Source organism: Bos mutus, chromosome 4 (genome assembly GCF_027580195.1).
Source record: "Bos mutus isolate GX-2022 chromosome 4, NWIPB_WYAK_1.1, whole genome shotgun sequence".
NCBI classification, from domain to species: domain Eukaryota; kingdom Metazoa; phylum Chordata; class Mammalia; order Artiodactyla; family Bovidae; genus Bos; species Bos mutus.
Window position 1 is genome coordinate 91,122,575 of NC_091620.1, and position 15,857 is coordinate 91,138,431.

General features: G+C 38.6%; 1 protein-coding gene across 1 annotated transcript in view; it reads right to left on the bottom strand.

The window, feature by feature from the left end:
• Positions 1-15,857, bottom strand: part of HDAC9 (histone deacetylase 9) — an 810,729-nt gene that overhangs the window by 280,331 nt on the left and 514,541 nt on the right. The window contains exon 14 of the mRNA XM_070369757.1: positions 11,315-11,448. Coding sequence (XP_070225858.1) covers positions 11,315-11,448 — 134 coding nt within the window. The remainder of the gene's footprint in view (positions 1-11,314; positions 11,449-15,857) is intronic.

Sequence of the window (15,857 nt, forward strand, 5' to 3'; positions counted from 1 at the left end):
GTTAGGACTCTGCCATTTCCACTTACCAAGGGCGTGGGTTCAGCCCCTGGTTGGGGAACTAAGATCCCACAAACCAAGAAGTGAAGAAAGAATTGGGGGGAAGGGGGAGGCAAGGGAAGGAAGGAAGGAAGAAGAGTAAAAGAATGAGAAGTAGGAAGGAGGCTACCAATAAGCAAGCAGGAAGCCCAACAGGCTCTTGGTCCTGTCAGCCATATGAAAATAGAGTGAATTTCAAGTTAGAAGCCGTAAGTTCTGGGTTCTGTCACGTGTCCGTAACATGCCCACAGTCTGCTATCAGCTACCTTTCTGGAGGTTTGTTTCTTCATTTATAAATATACAGAGATTTAACCGAATTACTTTTAGCCCTAAAACGGTGAGTAAAAATGGTAAGCCCTAAAATGGCTATGTGAATTACCTCATATACAACAAAAATTCAATAAACATCCTTTATTTTTATGTATAGCTTTGCCTCAGGCAAGCAAATATAATAACTGAAGTGATAAATTACTATGGTTGAAGCAAGAGAGGAGATCTCATTATGAAGGTTTTCAAAAAGATGCTACATGTATTCCTTGAAGTCCATTTTAAAAAATGCTTAATTATATTTGAAAAATAAGAGGTTTTTTAGAACTCATATTCCTATCCCATGATAACCTCAAAATAATAGACATTTTTCCCAATTATAAATTTCATTTTGTTCATAATGCTTTGGAGTTAATGCCACCTTTGTTTCTCAGGCAAATGTTTACTTTGTTACTCTCTCACCTCCAAATATAAGACTGTTCACTTCTCTGTCTCTACCTCATTAAGCTTATGTTAAATTGTTTTCTAATATTGGTTGAACCTTGGAAATCGGCTGTATAAATTTAAAGGTTATTAATGTCTGGGATCATACCTTCAGAGCTCCTGGTTAAGTCCTGTCAGGTTACAACCTGGGCATCTAGGAACTTAGAGCCACCCAGGGGATTTTAGTGGGCAACCTAAGTCAAGAATCTCATGTTAGAGGGAGCTGTCCATTCTTCCTGCTTATAAGCAAATTCAAGATTTGCTTATACTAACCTTATACTGACCTTATACTAACCAACATTTGGGACTATGGAGTAGTTAAACTTAATGGTTGGCAGAGAGAAGGTTGAGAAGTTAAAAAATAGTTTACATGACTTTCAAAATGACAAGTGCCATCTACTTCCATGTAATACTGCTTGATTCACTCTTCACAATCTATTTAAAAATATTTCATGGCATAGAACAATTACAAATGTACTTTAGAAACAGCAAGCCCATTCAATCACAAATGTCTGGGTGGTAAAAAGCATATGTACTATGTATTTTTTTCAGTTTTATGTACACTAGTTTCATTATTATGAAATATATCCACTTATTTTCATTAGAAAATAAGAAAGAATGCTATGCCTCAGTGTAACTGGTTCAATTTTCACAATTTTTATGCAACTGAGTCTCCTATGTTGTAATTATTTTTCAAACACTGTATGAACATTTTATTGATTTACACTAAAGCATTGATTTTTTTAAACAATAATCATGTATGAAATAAATCTGTCACCATAAATATTTTGTTACTTTAGCACTCCAATTTTGAGATGGTTCAAAACCATGTAACTAGTCAGTTTTTGCTAATAAATTTTAATGCTCCTGTTTAAAAAAAAAAAAATACTTATCACTTTCCAAATGGACTCAGAAGGCAGCCTGTATTACTTCCTTTTATTGGTTGTTTTCCACACTAATTCTTCCCCATTTTTTGCAGAATTAAAATTCCAAATCATCTTAATTCTGATTATGGTTTGCACAAGTATTTTTTAATGTTATTTATCTGCCAGGGTCTATACTCTACTGGGTTCTGTAAATATTTCTCAGAGTAATGACACCTTGGTTTACTCACCACGTCTAAATCACATGTACTTCTTTCCATAACCACCATTATCCTTTAGACTATTCACAAGATTCCCTGTTTGAGTTTCTTATTGCTTTGTGGTTAGATTCTAAGACACAAATACACACACATTTTTTTTTTCAAACTAAACAAAACAGTAAGCTGTTATATGCTGCCATCTAGTTAGATTACTCTATAAAACAAAGGTTTAATTGAATTTCCATTAACTTGCAGTGTTTAGTGCTTTGTAACGTTGAAGTCAGAAAATATGCACATTTCAAAATTGTTTCTCAAAAGACTATTCAATTTCTTTATTGTGATTTACAAAAGGTATTTAAAAAATCACTTCTGTGTGCAGGCAAATGTGCTGGAGACTTTATCCCTGAGCTCCTTGGCATATTAAGATTTTACACTAAACCTGCTCTCTACTTTTCTCATTAGAAGTGCTGAGAAGTCCCAGAAGGGGCAACAGTAGCGTGGTTCTGTGTCCCAGAATTGTTTTGTAATTACTTTGTGTTGGCACTTGAATAAAGGAGTTAAACATTTCAGCACAGTATGTTGCTTATGGTTTGTACTTATGAATTAAGCGAAACGAAGTTATTCAATAGGAATCACAAAGAGGCAATGCAAATTCCACATAATGTGCAATCCAACAAAAGCATTATAACATGTTATTATTCTCAAAACAAATGTGAGAGCAAGCAAATGTCTGTGGGTGGCTTGGTGGGGCTGAGAGTCCTGAGCACTTCTGGAAAAACAACTGCAAGTGCATTTCTAACAGATGATGGATCAACCCCTGCAATTGCTTCAGCACAGAAGAGCACATCTTTCTTCAGGGGCACACATGCTCCAGAGAGCTGGCTACCTAATCAAGGAGCTTAATCCCAAAGAAGACACCAAATGACCTCTCCAGATCTGTTTCTTATGGTGACAAGAAAGCTGCTGGTTTGGATTTCCACTTCCAACAGAATCACTAAACTCAGTATGAATGATTCAACAGGGGAAACAAATTAAATGGTATTGGCATGAGGGACTACTCACTACCTCAATTTTTAAAAAACAGTGCCACGTCATGCCAAAAGAAGTAAAGCCATGTAACCACTGCAATCTAATATAATGAGGACTCATGTTTTCTCTGGCTGCCAATCAGGACTGTAAGCACAGTCAATTTACATGATAGCTTACAAACTAAAAGCAAGATCAGATCAGATCAGATCAGTCGCTCAGTCGTGTCCAACTCTTTGCGACCTCATGAATCGCAGCACACCAGGCCTCCCTGTCCATCACCAACTCCCGGAGTTCACTCAGACTCATGTCCATCGAGTCAGTGATGCCATCCAGCCATCTCATCCTCTGTCGTCCCCTTCTCCTCTTGCCCCCAATCCCTCCCAGCATCAGAGTCTTTTCCAATGAGTCAACTCTTCGCATGAGGTGGCCAAAGTACTGGACTTTCAGCTTTAGCATCATTCCTTCCAAAGAAATCCCAGGGCTGATCTCCTTTAGAATGGACTAGTTGGATCTCCTTGCAGTCCAAGGGACTCTCAAGAGTCTTCTCCAACAACAAAGTTCAAAAGCATCAATTCTTCGGTGCTCAGCCTTCTTCACAGTCCAACTCTCACATCCATACATGACCACAGGAAAAACCATGGCCTTGACTAGACGAACCTTTGTTGGCAAAGTAATGTCTCTGCTTTTGAATATGCTATCTAGGTTGGTCATAACTTTCCTTCCAAGGAGTAAGCGTCTTTTAATTTCATGGCTGCAGTCACCATCTGCAATGATTTTGGAGCCCCAAAAAATAAAGTCAGACAGTGTTTCCACTGTTTCCTCATCTATTTCCCATGAAGTGATGGGACCGGATGCCATGATCTTCGTTTTCTGAATGTTGAGCTTTAAGCCAACTTTTTCACTCTCCACTTTCACCTTCATCAAGAGGCTTTTTAGTTCCTCTTCACTTTCTGCCATAAGGGTGGTGTCATCTGCATATCTGAGGTTATTGATATTTCTCCCAGCAATCTTGATTTCAGCTTATGTTTCTTCCAGTGCAGCATTTCTCATGATGTACTCTGCATATAAGTTAAATAAGCAGGGTGACAATATACAGCCTTGACGTACTCCTTTTCCTATTTGGAACCAGTCTGTTGTTCCATGTCCAGTTCTAACTGTTGCTTCTTGACCTGCATACAAATTTCTCAAGAGGCAGGTCAGGTGGTCTGGTATTCCCATCTCTTGAAGAATTTTCCAGTTTATTGTGATCCACACAGTCAAAGGCTTTGGCATAGTCAATAAAGCAGAAATAGATGTTTTTCTGGAACTCTCTTGCTTTTTCCATGATCCAGCGGATGTTGGCAATTTGATTTCTGGTTCCTCTGCCTTTTCTAAAACCAGCTTGAACATCTGGACCTTCACAGTTCACGTATTGCTGGAGCCTGGCTTGGAGAATTTTGAGCATTACTTTACTAGCATGTGAGATGAGTACAATTGTGCGGTAGTTTGAGCATTCTTTGGCATTGCCTTTCTTTGGGATTGGAATGAAAACTGACCTTTTCCAGTCCTGTGGCCACTGCTGAGTTTTCCAAATTTGCTGGCATATTGAGTGTAGCACTTTCACAGCATCATCTTTCAGGATTTGGAATAGCTCTACTGGAATTCTATCACCTCCACTAGCTTTGTTCATAGTGATGCTTTCTAAGGCCCACTTGATGTCACATTCCAGGATGTCTGGCTCTAGGTCAGTGATCACACCATTGTGATTATCTGGGTCATGAAGATCTTTTTTGTACAGTTCTTCTGTGTATTCTTGCCATCTCTTCTTAATATCTTCTGCTTCTGTTAGGTCCATACCATTTCTGTCCTTTATCAAGCCCATCTTTGCATGAAATGTTCGTTTGGTATATCTGATTTTCTTGAAGAGATCTCTAGTCTTTCCCATTCTGTTGTTTTCCTCTATTTCTTTGCATTGATTGCTGAGGAAGCCTTTTTTTTTTTTATCTCTCCTTGCTATTCTTTGGAACTCTGCATTCAGATGTTTATATCTTTCCTTTTCTCCTTTGCTTTTCACTTCTCTTCTTTTCACAGCTATTTATAAGGCCTCCCCAGACAGTCATTTTGTTTTTTCGCATTTCTTTTCCATGGGATGGTCTTGATCCCTGTCTCCTGTACAATGTCACGAACCTCATTCCATAGCTCATCAGGCACTCTATCTATCAGATCTAGGCCCTTAAATCTATTTCTCACTTCCACTGTATAATCATAAGGGATTTGATTCAGGTCATACCCGAATGGTCTAGTGGTTTTCCTTACTTTCCTCAATTTAAGTCTGAATTTGGCAATAAGGAGTTCATGGTCTGAGCCACAGTCAGCTCCTGGTCTTTTTTTTGCTGATTGTATAGAGCTTCTCCATCTTTGGCTGCAAAGAATATAATCAATCTGGTTTCAGTGTTGACCATCTGGTGATGTCCATGTGTAGAGTCTTCTCTTGCGTTGTTGAAAGAGGGTGTTTGTTATGACCAGTGCATTTTCTTGGCAAAACTCTATTAGTCTTTGCCCTGCTTCATTCTGTGCAAAAAGTTTACTAAAACTTTGTCTCCCCTCAACCAAAGAAAGTGCTATGTTTCAAATTAACTTCTCAGCCATCCAGTTTCAAGTGTTATTAGAACTGGAAGAGATCCTAGCCAATATCCTGCCTAACACCCTCATCTCACACATGGGAAAACCAAAGATCACTAAGGTTTAAATGATTTGACAAAAGTACACAGATAATTAATGGCAGGACTAAGGTCAACTCTAATGCTGAACAATAGCTTTGAAGGAATCCATTCTGATTAATTTTCTACCTTGATAAATGAAATAATACATAAGTTTGATTTGTGGATCAGACTATCACTTAAAAATAAAGAAGCTCTCTTAACGTTTTCAGATTGCCAACTATTCTATCCTGTACACTGTTTAATTGCAAAATTGACTACTTCATTGGTTTTGGAAAGCGTGTTTGCTCTGTATGTCAGAGCAATTGAGACTCCCTACCTTCTGTCCCAGTGAAATTATAACCCTAGTTGACAAAGGAACTTAAATACAGCTTGATGGAGGGCAAGCTCATCTTAAGGTCTGATATACTTGCTCCTTTGTTCTCCAATATATAACGTTTCCTCCTCTGTCTCTTGCTCAAAGGGCCTCTCTGATGTTGTCGGGATCATAGAGACAGCTGACCACAGCCTTTCTCCTTGTATTCCTTCCCAAAGCTCAATCAACGAGTCTTTAAAAATCACTGTCAGTATATAACTAGTGACTCGAAACCCCTTCAAAGTGTGCAGTGACATATTTATTTGTGTGATCATTTGATTACCGTCTGATGATCTCACCAAACTGTAACAGCCTTGAGACATGGGTTCTATCTACTCAGTATTCTATCTCCAGCTCCAAACACAGGAGCCTGGGAAATGAAAATTCTTGATAAAGACTGCTGAAGGGATAGATCACTGTTCTCAAAGTGTGGTACCCAGATCAGCAATATCAGGATTGCACAGACACACTGAAGAAATACAAATTCTGGACTGCCACACCAGTAGCACCTCACTCCTGCTGAATCTGAAACTCTGGGGCTGGAGCCCAACAATTCGTATCTCAACATTCTCTCAGGTGATTCTGACATAAGCTAACATTTAAGCATCCCTAAAATCAATCAACAAATGCCACTGAGCTAGCCACAGGATTCTCCTCATGCTCAGCTCTATGTCCCCAGAGCTCTGTCAATTTCACCCAATAACTACGGGTGGCTACACAGACCTGGCAGGAAAATGCTGAAAGACGGCAAACTGCTCTCAGGATACCGAGAAACAACATACTGACCCAGCTGGTGTGTTATATTTCTAGTCTACTATATCCTTTTCTATAAAATCTAAGAAACTTTCTCTCTTTTGAGACAACTAAGTTCTTGTTTTTCACAACTAAGAGACGAATTTGTGCACACTGCTAAGGAGAGAGCAGTGACCTACACACCAGGGCCAGTTCTCAAACCCCTGGCATCCCGGACACAAGTTTTCACTCTCAGGAATGCATGATTTAGACACAACCAAGGAATAGATGTGGATTTTAAATTCCTCTTAGTCCTACCTAGACAACTTAGAAAGGCCTGATTCTCCTTATGTCCTTGGGCTATAAATATTCATTAACACTCAGGATAGAACCTAACTTCTCTTGGAGTTAATAAGTAACGTCTAAGTAACGTCTAATTAGAAGACACTTCTAATTGTTGGGACTTCCCTGGTAGCTTAGTGGCTAAGACTCCACACACTCAATGCAAGGGTCCCAGGTTTAATCCCTAGTCAGAGAACTAGCTTCCACGTGCCATAACTAAAGATGCTACATACTGCAATTAAGAGTCAGTGCAGACAAATACACAAACATATGTTAAAAAAAGAAACACATTGTCATTGGCCTTGATCGCTTTAGAAGCCTCATAAACACTAACTAGGAAGCTTGTTAATACAGGAAACTTCCTGCCTCTTCAACCAGATAATGTACCCACAACAGATCCAACCAGGCTTCCGGGGTGGCGTAAGTGGTAAAAGAACTTGCCTACCAATGCAGGAGACGTAAGAGACATGGGTTCGATCCCTAAGTCAGGAAGATCCCCTGGAGGAGGAAATGGCAACCCACTCCAGTGTTCTTGCCTAGAGAATCCCAGGGACAGAGGAATCTGGTGGGCCACAGTCCATGGGGTCGCACAGAGTCAGACATGACTGAAGCGACTTAGCATGCAGACATGGGTCCAACCACTTGCCAATTACAGTGTGCTTTTCTCCTGGCTTTTCAGAAACCGAGTGTAATAAGTTTTGCTGAATCGCTAAAAGGTTTGTTGTATGTCTGTTTGGGGTTGCCCCGCACACAGCATTGACATTTTCAAAATAATTTAGAGGGAAAGGCTAGCATCTTTGCAAGTAATATATTTTAAAATGTGTATATTATAATTAACTTGTCCAATCAAACTCTTTAAAAGAAAATCCACAACAAACATGCATCAATTATTTCAGCTGCAGTCACTGGGGAGAGTACTGGCTAAGGAAATAGATTCTACTGTTTCCAAGTGAGCTAAAATAGCCTAGAACAACCTCTGTATGTTCCCTTTTCCCTCCCCCCTGCTTCTCATAGAAACAATGAGGAAGAAAAAATAAGTCACGTTTCTTTTGCTTGTATGTATTATCCCTTTTGTTACTGCTATACACGAAAGTCTCTAGAGAAAGGCTACATTATTTTACTTAATAATCATTTTTAAAATTCCACTTTGAATACTTCTCAAGTTATTCACACAAGCCAAAGGAATATTAAATTCCTAGGTGTCTTAAAGTTAGTGATGGGTTCTTAATGGCTCTAGAAATTCCACTGCACATTTTGGATTGGACCAGTTCAAGTCACAGATATTTTCATAACACAGGAGCAAATAAATACACATGCGCAACAACCGTATCACTTCGGAAAGCAAACCCCTGACAAACTGCTCTTCAGCTACGTTAGGAAAAGGGGCTTCTGTTTGCATTATTGAAGTTTTGGACGTGACTTTTGTGCTTGGTCTTCGTTAAAAGCCAGTCTGCTGATCTGGGCTTTCAAGAACATTATTTGTTAATTGCATGATTGTTTGCTAGTATGCTGCGTGCCCACAAGCTTGGTGTATCTGACTCTTTGGGACACCATGGACTGTAGCCTGCCAGTCTCCTCTGTCCACAGGATTTCCTAGGCAAGAATACCAGAATGGGTTGCCACTTCCTCTTCCAGGGGAACTTCTCGACCAAGGAAGGGACTGAACTCAGGGACTGAACCCATGTCCTGCATTGGCAGGCAGATTCTTTACCACTGAGACCTCAGGAAAGCCGTTGATTATTTGCTACAGAGACACTTATTTAGCTGACTGAAATGGAATAGACCCACTCATTTTTGTCAACCATACAGTCTCTGGGCTTCCCTTATAGCTCAGCTGGTAAAGAATCCGCCTGCAATGCAGGAGACCTGGGTTTGATCCCTGGGTTGGGAAGATTCCTTGGAAAAGAGAAAGGCTACCCACTCCAGTATTCTGGCCTGGAGAATTCCATGGACTGTACAGTCCATGGGGTCACAGAGAGTCACAGTCCTTCTAGCATTTCATCTTGGGTCTGACACACATCAGTTAGTGCTGCGTATAAGTTGAACTTCATGGTTTCAAATAATACAAGACCAAAAGAATGTGATGCACCAGGAACTGGAAAAAAAAGAAAGACTGATGAGAAACAGATAACAAACTTCTAAAATTTTAAGACCAGTATGAATCATATTACATCCCATTTACTTCTGTACTTTGCTGCTTGTATAAACAGTGTTCCTTCAGGTAAAAGGCTGAAGGAGACCACAGCCTAACAGCACACTGAAGCCGTGATTGGGCGCTGCTTATCTGCAGTGGTGGAGGCTCGGCTTCAGCACATAACAAAGACTGGAAAGTGACAAAATGCACACAGCAGTGCCTCAGCTTATGAAAGCACAGAGAGACTGCCAAGCTAGAAAACATCTGTAATAGATGCAAAGGTGAGACACGAACGCTCTCATGAATAAATACCCATAAGGCCAATCTACTACAAAGAAGTCTCCTGGATGGTTTACTTCACCGGCTTCATATCGGATTGTGCAGACTCTAATAGAGTGATCTGGCTTCCAACCTGCATTATCAAAAACAATGATATAACTCTAAAATTTACCAAAGAATATGAAGCTTTCTGCCACATAACATGGGTGCTACTGGCAAAATAGGAATCATAGACTTTCACTCAAGAAAGAACCATAGAAATAAATCTAGCTGAAATTGTTTCACTTCTGAGTTTCTAGGTAAAGGATACACTTACTGAAAAGCAGAACTCTAAATATGAAGGGTATTTGATAATTCTATTACCAACATATAATAAAACTTGTGAAACTAAATCTGTATACACTACTCTGGCATATTCATTCACAATATCAAGACTGCTTAATGACCCATCAACATTATCTGTGTTTTGATGTAAAGAAAATGACCATTTAATTCCCCTGTAAGACAAGATACATAGTTCATCTCCAAAAGAGAAAAGTCAATAAAGAATTTATCCTTAGAAGCGAACACATTGAATGAATGAATGACTTTGCATCTTCCAAAGTCAGTTATTTTTGCCACTCTGAAGAGAAAAAAGATCATACAGAACTAACACTCATTATCAAATAGAATCAAGTGTACTTGACTTTGACATCTTTATTTCCACTGAAATATTTTACAGGTTCACTCTAAAGTAAATTGGCTTTGAATAGAATTTTCTTGACCACATTTTCGGGTGTTAAAATCATTTAATTCAAAAGTAGTCGCAAGAGACTGTCTTTATCACTATTCACTATTTTAAGAATAGTGAATTTAATATGGTTTCAGTGTTATTAGTTTCCTCATGACATAACTATGGTCAAAATATTATCCACTTTCATGTTTCCCAAATTGATGAGAGCTAGAGTTCCTTCATGGCTCTTATAGAGAAGAGCAAAGGAACCAAATAGTAATACGTAGGAACCAAATAGTAATATGTCAACTGATCAGACTATAAGAATAGGGACCATGTTTGTCTAGTGAAATTCCGTAACTCTAGTCCCTAGAACACATCTGAAACATAATATAGATGCAGGAAAAAGTGCTTTTGATCCATAAATGCTAAGGTAGTGTAAAATAACACATCGAGGATATTTTTCTTTTAAAAAAGTTTAGACTCAAATATAGACTGTTACTGGATCTTAAGCAACAATGGACATTTATAGCAGCTAAATCAACCAACTGCTGGTTGTTACATATTTTACAAATTTGACAAAGGGAGCCTTTCTGACCTGATATCTTTTAAATGGTTCAATAAGCCAGAATTTTCTAAATAAAACATAAGACTCACAAGAATCTACAGAAATGAATCTAAACACCAATAAAAAGAAGTGACTCTTTCTGGTAATCTTTTAAAACTGTTAAGAGACAGTTATCTTTTAAAACTATTCCATTTCCATGAGGCAACATTGGCACATATGAGTTCAGAGCATTGCTTACAGTAAGAAATAACAACTATGCAGCCCCTAACTGTTTGTGAAGAGCTTCTCAGAAAATTAACTCAATAAACGATACCTACTGGAAACAAGAAGAGTTCCGTGTGTACAAAAAAAAACCCAGAACACTACAGTAATGGCACACACATCAGGCAGCTGCTCAGCCCGTCAGCGCAGACTGAGTCCCCACTGTGTGCCCAGCCCAGTGTCAGGTTATATGTTACTGGTGTCCATGATGGTTCATCAATCACGGTGTTGGTGCTACAGAGTTAACATTTTTCTACAACTACCCAAATGAATACTGGCCTCTTTACATGATTTATTTAAGTAAGTAAAAGAGTGTGGCCAATTCAGGATTACCTCACATTTATTTAGCAGCCCAGTTTCTTGCAGCCGTGACCAGATGCTCTGTATTCGTCCAGCATGCTCAGGGTGGGTGGTGGAATTGCCACAAATGCACTGGTGTTTCAGCATCAAAGGATCATAGGCAATTCCTTTAGGACAAAGAAAACACAACACAAGATGAGTAATGAGCACAAGTTACATGACAATATGATTACTCAAAAAAGGGCATTCTTTTCCAAATAAATGTACAAACAGAGAAATAATACATATCCACAAGTTTCCTGGAAGCACATAAGAACTATTTAGTTCTATGGGTCTGGATATATATGCAAAAAAAAGTCAACTCATGAATTAGTCAGAATCAGACCCTAGGCTTACCAAGTAAATCTGTAAAGTAAAAAAGGTGATGATATTTGAGAAACTGCAGGTTAAAAACCAATACTGCAATTTTACCAGTATCTTAAATCACTATGGAGTATTTTTAGACAGATAATTCAATTCAGCAGAGGTTTCAATTTTATCAGTGAATCCACAAAATGAGCTCTTTAAAGTGTGATTTTATTTCACGAGTAAGTCTTGCCATAGTTTAGGTCATGTTATATCTGTAACAAACTGGGTTTCCAACTACTTGCCTATTCATATGCTTATTAATTCCTTCAAAGTTGTGCAGAAAGAGTTTCTTTTCTGCTTACTGTGCTTCTCTCATAATTTATGTCAATCTATAAGTAATACAGATACTATAGTTTTTAATGATGCTAAAGCTGAAACTCCAGTACTTTGGCCACCTCATGCAAAGAGTTGACTCATTGGAAAAGACTCTGATGCTGGGAGGGATTGGGGGCAGGAGAAGAAGGGGACGACAGAGGGTGAGATGGCTGGACGGCATCACCGACTCGATGGACGTGAGTTTGAGTAAACTCCGGGAGTTGGTGATAGACAGGGAGGCCTGGCATGCTGCAATTCATGGGGTTGCAAAGAGTTGGACACGACTGAGCGACTGAACTTAACTGATAGTTTTTAAAATATTGTGGAACATTTGAAGTGTTTCTTAAAAAAATAAGTCAGTAGCAATATCTTTAGTAGAAATCACATAGACACAACAAAATCTGCATTTAAATTATCATGAGTTAACACATTTCATGTTTCAGAGCCTCTGATGTGAAAGATTTCATACACATTTGATGAAATGAACTATTAGGCATATACAAGGTAGGGCTCTTTAAAGAAACAAATTAGATGATAATTATTATAAAAAGATTTCCACCCTTAACCCTATTCCTTGGGGGGAAAACATGTTATTTACAAAACTGCCTGATGTAAGAAATTATTTAACCAATGAAATATTCCAATAAATTACCATCAAAATACATTCTCTGGGGGCATAGAATGCAGAAGAGTCCATTATAATAACTTTCTAAATATCTATTCAAGAACAGATAAGTACAAGCAATTAGTGTTATAAAGTAGGTTCAATTAATGCATTTTATTCCCCCTTACATTATTGTGTTAGAAGGATGTTATTCAAGAGGGGAAAATATGTGTCCCTCAGTGTATTAAAATCATGCAGAATGACATGTGTATTTTGAAACCATGTGGCAAAAATTATGTCTAAGAAAAAACTATTTCACTGGTCCAAATAATATCCACTTCTTTCTATTAATTGGAATATAGCTGACATATACAATATTACATTAAATCAGGTGTACTACATAGTGATTTGACATTTTCATACACTGCAAAATGATCACCACAGTAAGTCTAGTAAACATCTGTGCCCATACAAAGCTGTTACAATTTTTTTGTTTGACCAAACCACATGGCATGTGGGACCCTAGTTCTCCAATCAGGGATCAAAGCTGTGCCCCGCAGAGTGCAAGCATAGTCTTAACCACTGGACCGCCAGGGAAGTCCCTACTACAGTTCTTTTACTATATCCCTTGTACCTTGTTATTACGTCGCCATGGCTTATTTATTTTACAACTGGAGGCCTGTATCTCTTAATCCCCTTCACCTATTTGGCCCAGCTCTCCAGCCGCCTTCCCTCTGGCATCTACACAATTGAGTACGCTGTCATTTCGCTTTGTTTTATTTCTTAGATTCCAGATCTGACTATACAGATTTTAGTTTATAAAGTATTTATCTTTGTCTGACTCATGATGCCCTCTAAGTATGTAATATTGATTCTTAAGATACAAATGGCTTCAGAATCCCTCCACACGCCCCCAAATCTCATATTTTCATCTTCAGGGCTGATCTCCCTCCTGAGCGGTATACACTTGAACACTCATCTAAATCGCCCATCTAAAATCTCCATTTGGATGTCTCCTAGTTTTCATAAAATAGAAATATCGTATTTGAGCTCATAATCTTAAGCTTCACATACCGTTTCTCATTTCAGTGAAGGATATCACCACCACTGCTCATGTAAGAAATCTTACTGTCCTTTTGACACTCACTCTCCAATAAACCAACAAGTAATGTCTATTTTTCCCTGGAAGATGCATACTAACTCTCTTATCTCCAATGCTGAAACCATACAATCCAAGGTACTATTATCTTTAATCTGAACTCCTGAGATAGCCCTGTAATGGCTATCTGACTTTCATTCTACTCTATTTGCCACTTAAGAGTCGCTACCTTTGCTTCAGTCCTTTGGTGACTTCAAAGATATGAAACGAGTTGCCAGTCCAGGTTTGATGCACGATACTGGATGCTTGGGGCTGGTGCACTGGGACGACCCAGAGGGATGGTACGGGGAGGGAGGAGGGAGGAGGGTTCAGGATGGGGAACACGTGTATACCTGTGGCAGACTCATGTTGATGTATGGCAAAACCAATACAATATTGTAAAGTTAAAAAATAAAAAATAAATAAATAAAAAGAAAAAAAAAAAAAAAGATGAGGTTAAATTTCTCCAGGCAGCACAGACACGCCTGTCCCCACCTCTCCAGCTTCATCTCATACTTCCCTGCCTTGATCTTTATTTCTCCCACAAAGGTTTACTTTACCTTCTAGTTTTCAAAAGACTCAAAATCACACGTGCCTTGGGATCTTCATACATGCTGTTCCATCTATGCCAAAAATTCTGCCTTCTGGCCCCCTTCGCTCAGCTAATACCTACTCATTCTTCAAGATTGTCTCAATGTCACTTCCTCAATAAAGCATTGCTCGGTTCAGTTCAGTCGCTCAGTCATGTCAGACTCTTTGCAACCCCATGAATTGTGGCACGCCAGGCCTCCCTGTCCACCACCAACTCCCGAAGCCTACCCAAACTCATGTCCATCAAGTGGGTGATGCCATCCAGCCATCTCATCCTCTGTTGTCCCTGTCTCCTCTTGCCCTCAATCCCTCCCAGCATCAGGGTCCTTTCCAATGAGTCACTCATAGCATCTTCTAGGTCTTCTTTGTAACATTTAGTACAATTCTATAATTGGTGTATAATCTTGTTAATTGGTTATTTTCTTTACTATCTGTACAACACAGACTAGAGTTATATTGTTTACCTCTGAACTCTTAGTGTCTATAAATATGCTGGGAAAACAGTAGATTCTCAAGTGTAATTTTAATAAATGAGTGAAAAACATGAATAAATGAATTGATGGGATAACTAGGTCAGATATCTCCATCAATTATAAAAACCTTTCTTGATGAACCTACTTGGTGGACCTCATTGGTAGTTTTTATAGACTAATTTCTTTTGTATTACATGCCTTATCTTCTTCCTGGTGAAAGTGAAGTGAAAGTGTTAGCCACTCAGTTGTGTCCTATTCTTTGTGACCCCATGGACTGTAGCTCGCCAGGCTCCTCTGTCCATGGAATTCTCCAGGCAAGAATACCGGAGTGGGTTGCCATTCCCTTCTCCAGGGGATCTTCCCCACCCAGGGATCAAACCTGGGCCTCCTGCATTGCAGGCAAATTCTTTACCATCTGAGCCACAAGGACATCTTATCTTCCTACCAGTAGGTGCCTCTAACACAAGCATTTATTATACTCATTATATTTATACATGGAATTTTACACAAAAAATAGATGAATAAATATTTTAAAATAAAGCTGAAAGAGAGAAAAGAGGAAGGCAGGAAAAAAAAAGTAAGCAGGCATAAAAAGCAACATTCACAATACGACAATACATTAGACACATCTGCACAACTCAGATATATCAAGTATTTATGAGTTGCTATTACATAACAGGAACTGCTGAACATATTTTCTACCAGTTTTGTACTGCATAAAAGATATATTAATGATTAACATGGAAACATAAAATATAGCATTTCCCTCATTTTGAAAACATATTCTTTAAGAATAGAGATTCTAATCATTAGGTTGCTTATTTTTCTCACTATTTCATCTCTTGACCTATCTAACTTCATCTCCATAGTAATCATTTCTCTTAAAACAACAATTTCTCCATTAGCCACTGCAAAAAAAAAAAATGAAACAGGTTATGGTAGCTGAAAATTATTGCCAAGCATCTGGAGATTATAATACAAAGTCCAGGAGCTCTTGGAAAGACATTTGAATTTAAGAGAAAATAAAGTCTGGAACCCAAAACCTCT